The 6,000-nt window shown below is 44.4% G+C and overlaps 1 protein-coding gene across 1 annotated transcript in view; it reads right to left on the reverse strand.

Moving 5' to 3' along the window:
• LOC311490866 (microtubule-associated serine/threonine-protein kinase 3-like) overlaps window positions 1-3,361 on the reverse strand; it is a 34,600-nt gene extending 31,239 nt beyond the window's left edge. The window contains exons 1-2 of the mRNA XM_084548608.1: window positions 3,243-3,361; window positions 928-1,017 (exon numbers count right to left, since the gene is read on the reverse strand). Of these exons, the coding sequence (XP_084404734.1) occupies window positions 928-1,017; window positions 3,243-3,289 (137 nt within the window). The 5' untranslated portion in view covers window positions 3,290-3,361. The remainder of the gene's footprint in view (window positions 1-927; window positions 1,018-3,242) is intronic.
• Between the last annotated feature and the right edge of the window lie 2,639 nt (window positions 3,362-6,000).

Below are 6,000 nucleotides of genomic sequence, written 5' to 3' on the forward strand. Positions count from 1 at the left end.
GAATCCCGTGCATTCCCACTAAAATTTGGTCATTTTTCAAATGAGCAAATGAGATTAATTCCTGTACAGTTTGTGGCGTGACAGCCTAGCACTCCTAACACATCCAGAAACATGCTGGATGCATCCGCCTCTGTTTGCAGTGTTGCCTTCCTCCACAGCACCCAGCACCGTTGCCAAGCAACCCACATAAGACTTAGAGACAACTAATAAATGATGGGTCTTCACTGGTGAAACAGAAGCACCTTAATATACAAAAAACAACTCTGACTTATTGCACATTTCCTTTTTACCCCCAAAGCTATTCTAGCTCTTAGTCGTACTGTTACTGTTGAATATGTGGACTTTGGTTCTATGGTTTTTGATGTCACACAAATCCAATCTATAACGATTTGATATTTAAGGTCATGTCACACACCTCAATGATGTGAATGTGTTGCAAGTTTTTAGAACACATCCTCAAATGATTAACAAAAGCTTGATTAGAGTAGCAGTGGTCCTAGAGACCTTGTCTTTATTGCTCAATCCTTTTCAGGAACCTGCGTGTTCAAATAAGTGCTGTGTGACATGATAGCAGCCACCAAAGGGACTGCGGTGACATTGTTTTATGTTCCCTTTTATTTCAGAAGCCAAGAATTGACAAAAGCTTCTGAGGATGCTAAGATTCACGTCACTCTAATGCATCTTTAGGACAGTGCAAATAGTGTGACATCTTCCTTGCTTGTGTCTGTAGAAGTTAGTAGAAAATAAATCTGTCTTTGGCTCTGACCAAAGACATAATTGTATCATGATTGTACATTTTCCTTTTCTGAAATGGCTAAACAGTGTTCTAAAACATGCAGGAGAAAGTATGTGAGACTTGGGAACAGCATTTGAAGCCTGCGACACAGAATCCACAGAAAGAGCCTGTGTGTGACCTGGCTGTCTTACCTCCAGGGATGAAGGGTTTGTAAAGGGCTGCAGGGGCTGCAGGGGCTGCATGGGCTCAGGAGGGTGGGGCTCTGGCATGTGGGTGATAAACTGTAAGGCAAGACATGGTCGCATGGATTAGTGTGCTGACTCAGCAACTAGGCACGAAAGCGTCTGTCATCTGTCAGCGTCAGAGCTGTGGGTAGGGTTCGAGGCCGATGCCCAGCCTGCCGGTTGACGCCTGTCCGTTCGCATTGTTTGTTACAGCATGCATCACTGGATGCATCTGATTTGGCAGCTTGTAATCTCATGCGTGCTCTTACAAAACAGGAAGTGAGCAGCTGCATGTCAACACACATTAAGTGCCCACATTAAGTACATCTAACGCAACCGATGTTAAAGAGTGTCGGACAGTTCCTGCAATCCTCGAGAACAATACACTTCGGTGGTTCTTGTGATCCAGTACACAAAATCCTGACACAAAACTAATTTAAACGAATGCAGTCCAATATTTCACACTTCTAGTGCACATTTTTTTTTTGCATCAAAATATGCATACTCCTCATGCTCAGCCAACCTTTAAGTCTACATCTCACCGATGCTGACCCAGTGCAAGCTTTTTTTTCTATTGATTTCCCCGCTCAGATGCAAGCTCTGCCTTACGAACTCCACAAAGCTGCTATTGTCTCAGTGCTGCAGAAGCTTCTCAGTGCTAAACACAGCGCTGGCTACCACAGCACTAATGAACGTGTTGTCATAGTAATGCAGGGAGCATAGCAGGAACAACAACTCCGTGTACAAAGACGCCGCATTCTGTAGTGTTGACTCATAATTATACAGCACATGCAAGACCTTTTATTTCATTTTGAAACATTTTCTCCTTAGGCTCCTAAATCAGAGCCCTCAGTGGTGCTTTAGCGAGTAAACGTCCAGCATTTCCGTAACACACTTCCATTTAATCTGCACTATATATATATGTATATATATATATATGTGCACACTCCTGTCCAGGGTGTAAGCTGAGTTAAAGATCTCAGACTGAATCATTGATGACACTGAACTTCAGATTTTTCTAGGTGTTCAGGGAGACTCTGACATTAAGAGCAGAGGCAGCTGTACCCTTTAATAACAAGATGGTAGCTGGACTGTCTTTTCTGCAAAAGCAAATTTAGTGCTCGGAATTACAGTATAAACTTATTCAAAGATATTTTAGTCATACATTCTCATTTGCAGCCTATGAGATTTAATAATAAGAATAAGAATGACACAAAATCCTTATTATGTATGCTCAAAACGGGCATACACAGGCAAATACTTCTAGAAAGCAATATTTGCTTGGCACACATCTCTGAAACACATGAGTCAGAGTGCACATAAATGTGTCATCCCACACTTGTCATTTCTGAAATACTGGTAGTGATTTGTTTCAGTGCCTATTTCGGCGGATGCTTCCATCCAGCCATCATTAAGACACTGAACCCCTCCCCACTTGCCAAGCGTGAGACCTCCTCTGTATCTCTGCGCGGGAACAGAAGCAAGAGTGAGTGCCTAAAAATGAAAATGAAATGAAAAGAGCGCACGCTCAGATGAGATGGTCCAGGGAGGAGGCAGATAGATGGATCAGAGAACGAGGATGTGAGCAGGGAGCTCCTACGCCTTATGGATCTGCATCGAGTGGGCAGCACCCCCCCCTCCCCAACTCTGCTCTGTAACAAAGCTGAGTAAATACAAGAAATATAATCTCGCTGATATTTGAACAGCCCAAAACTTGGAAAATAATTATACAACCTCCCCATCTTCACAAGTTCCCTGTTGTTTCCGTAGTTTGGTTTTACGAGTTTAACCAGACACGAATTGTGCAAACACTGTTCCAGTTCAAGGCTGGAAAGCTGGATTTCACTGTGTCAAGTTTAAAGATTAATAGGCACACAGGGCAGCTGCCAGTTTTGCACCTTGTGTCTTCAACACACAAAGTGAAGCTGTTAACTAGACAGAGAGAATGACTTCAGCCCTGGGGGAAAACATGAGGGATTATTTACATTACTTTCAGGCTCAGATGGTCGTATTATATTATATTATTGTCGCAGTTATAGTGTCAGCAGATAGATGTGGTTGAACTACAGCCATCTTGTTAAAAAATTTTTTTTAAAAAAGTCAAAGGTGTTGACCCTGGAGCACATTCAACTCTACACAAGCACATAAATGCGATAATTTCACTCTAAATACAACTTTAAAAGGAACCAGTTTCACAGAGCAGCTTGCGGTTTTACAGCTACAGCAGACGATGGAAAAAAAAAACAAAAAAACAAAAACAGAAAAAAAAAAGCAGAACTTACTCCAGAGTCAGAGAGGGGATCTTCAGTTTATCTCGTCGAGACTTCATTCTCGCTGAACACCCAGTTTACCACAGCGCAGCACCGCTCGGTCTTGAAGCCGGCTCCCAGCGACTCATCGCTGCTGCGGGCGACTAAAAATAACCCTTTCCACTGACACTCGTTCACCAGCGGAGATACCAGGGAGATTTACCGTCTGAACGGAGAGAATTAAGCGCAGTTGCAATTAAAACAAGTGAAGCGCCTCGGCAGATGCTGCGCGTTTTGCTTCTAGTCCGTCTGCAAGGCGCACCGGAGAGCGACTGCTACAGAACCGAGGGAGCGACGGGTCACCGCTAACCTCCATGTGACTGGTTAGAAAGGGGGGAGGGAAAGGGGGAGTCGGTGGAAGGGGGGGTGCTTGCCGGCCAGGAAAGGCTGGGTGAGGATCGGGGATGAGTTGATTTTATGATTGAGGAGTGGCTTGCAAAACTGCAAAATCTTTTTCTTATTTTCACAAAACGATGTTTGGTCAGTAGGCTGTCACGTGTTTATTATTATTATTATTATTATTATTATTATTATTATTATTATTATTATTATTATATTTCTAGTTGTTTATTTGCGTAAAAACCAAAACGCCATAATGAAACTTTTCTAGCCGTAACTAGATCTACTAGGCTGTGAAAACAAATCAAGAAGCAGAATCACTGGCAGGCTGCTTGGTCGTGATGAGGCTGGGGAATACCTCCGCTGAAAAGCGTGACGGCTGCCACACACAAGACGTGGCTCGCTGTTTGTCTGTTTGTGCGTGCGCGCAAGTGTGGACACGCTGCCCGGCAAGTATTCATTATCTGTCTGTGGACAAGGAAACGTTTCAGCGAAAGTGAATTTCCCCAAAGAAACGAGCTGTGCGCGCGCGGGGACAAGCAGAGAGCGTGCGTGTGTGTGTGTGTGTGACTGAGCGACTGCTCTGGTCTGTGCGCACGTGTGAACCGAAGGAAGGACTGGGTTCATGCGCGAGCGGGTACGGGTGTGTGTTTTCAAGTGCGTGTGATACGATACCCCGCGAGCATCCGATCTGCAAGTCGCATGCGCGCGCGTGTTTCCGAGGAAGGTTGGGGTACATTGTCACTATTTGCACCTCTGCTCGGTTTCTAGGAATGCCTGCATCTCCAATGGCAACCAGTGAGTGCTGCGATGATACCAATGTCTTCCAGGTTGCTAAGGAGCTGCTGATGGTTTGGCTGGTTGCTAGGACATGGGCTCGACCCAAGTACAGCAGCAATGGCCATCCAGTTATCTCTCTTGCCCTCTCTCTCTTGTCTTCCTCCGCGTGATTGCAATGACACAGCACTTGTTGGATAGAGCTGTGCTGCCTGATTACCTGATTACTGAGTGAACCTGACATCTTTAACTACCCTAAATGTAATAGACATCATGCTATGCTTGCTTGTTATTGATGGCAGATCAACATTATCCCCCATTAGGGGTCGTGATGAATGTGAGTCACCCTCTTTAAGCTCTGGATTTGGTTTCTACCAGCTCCAGAGGGAAATCTCTGACTCTCTGGTGTTGATTGGGTAGTGTTCAGAGGGACTTAGAGCTTGTCCTTAGAACACAGCTGCCTCCTGCTGCTGGGAATGACAGTAAGAGAAAGGTGAGAGCTTGGACAAAAAGACAACGAGCTGCTCCTGTACACCACCAGTCAACTATTTATTCTGTAGTTTGTCTCCCCCGGGAATCATGACGATAGTGTATGGAATAATACAAGTGACAACTCACAAGGGTGAATGTTGGGGTTCTGTGCAGCCGTTGTGTGAAAATGTAGGGATGTACCATAGCTGACTGCCTTTGTGGCACGCCAGCCAGCCCACCTGCCGAACCAAAAGAGCAGAGAAATAGTGCATGTGAGTGTGAGGGTGGGTATGTTTGTTTGTTTGTGTGCTGGGAGCTCAGTGTGCGGCAGGTGGTGTATAGTGGCTGTGGTGGAGGTTTCCATTCTTGACTGCTTGGTAATTGTTTTGTTAAAGCAGCATTTAATAGCTGAGTCGTTTTCTCAGTTACCATGGCGATAAGGGCTTTCCTGCTCTTCTCTTCCCATCAGTCTATACCCTTCCTCCCATCTCTGCTGTGTGAGATGATGCTTAGCTTTTTTTCTTTTTTTTCCGTTGTTATTCCTCAGCAAATGGCAGCCAAGTCAGATTTTGGACATTACATCATGCTTTGTTTTGTCTGCTCTGCTGAACCACCCATGTGAATGAATTAACTTGTACTTGTAACTGCAAAGAAGTGCAAGTTAGCACTGTAAATTATCTGTTGTTGTGTCATCAATAGACTGTGGAGTGACGTGGTAAATTATTAAGTTACCTATTGTTTTTGCATTATAGTAAATTAAGATATCTTAACACATAAATCCACGGAGACTTAGCGTAGACGTTTTCTGTGGCTTGTAAATTGAGTCTCACTCACATCCAAAATCTCACCCACGGATACCGAAGGCGTCGGTAACAAGAGAGAGAGGGCTCAGACTGGAATCGTGAGGTGAGGCATCGTTTAAGTCTGAAGTGCTGCATGGGAGGAGAAGAAAAGAAAATGAGGGGACTGCTTAACTGAAGCTGAAAAAGAAATGGCCACATCAGACGATTCATGAGTTAACACTATGCAGATTTATGTTGATGTCGATCAGAGGATAATAACAGCTCGAGCACACATCATCAGTCAGCCCTAATTGCAACAACACACATACAAAACAGGCGAACCTTGAACAAAAAAGAAGGCT

This window comes from Chelon labrosus (assembly GCF_963514085.1).
Source record: "Chelon labrosus genome assembly, chromosome: 7".
NCBI classification, from domain to species: domain Eukaryota; kingdom Metazoa; phylum Chordata; class Actinopteri; order Mugiliformes; family Mugilidae; genus Chelon; species Chelon labrosus.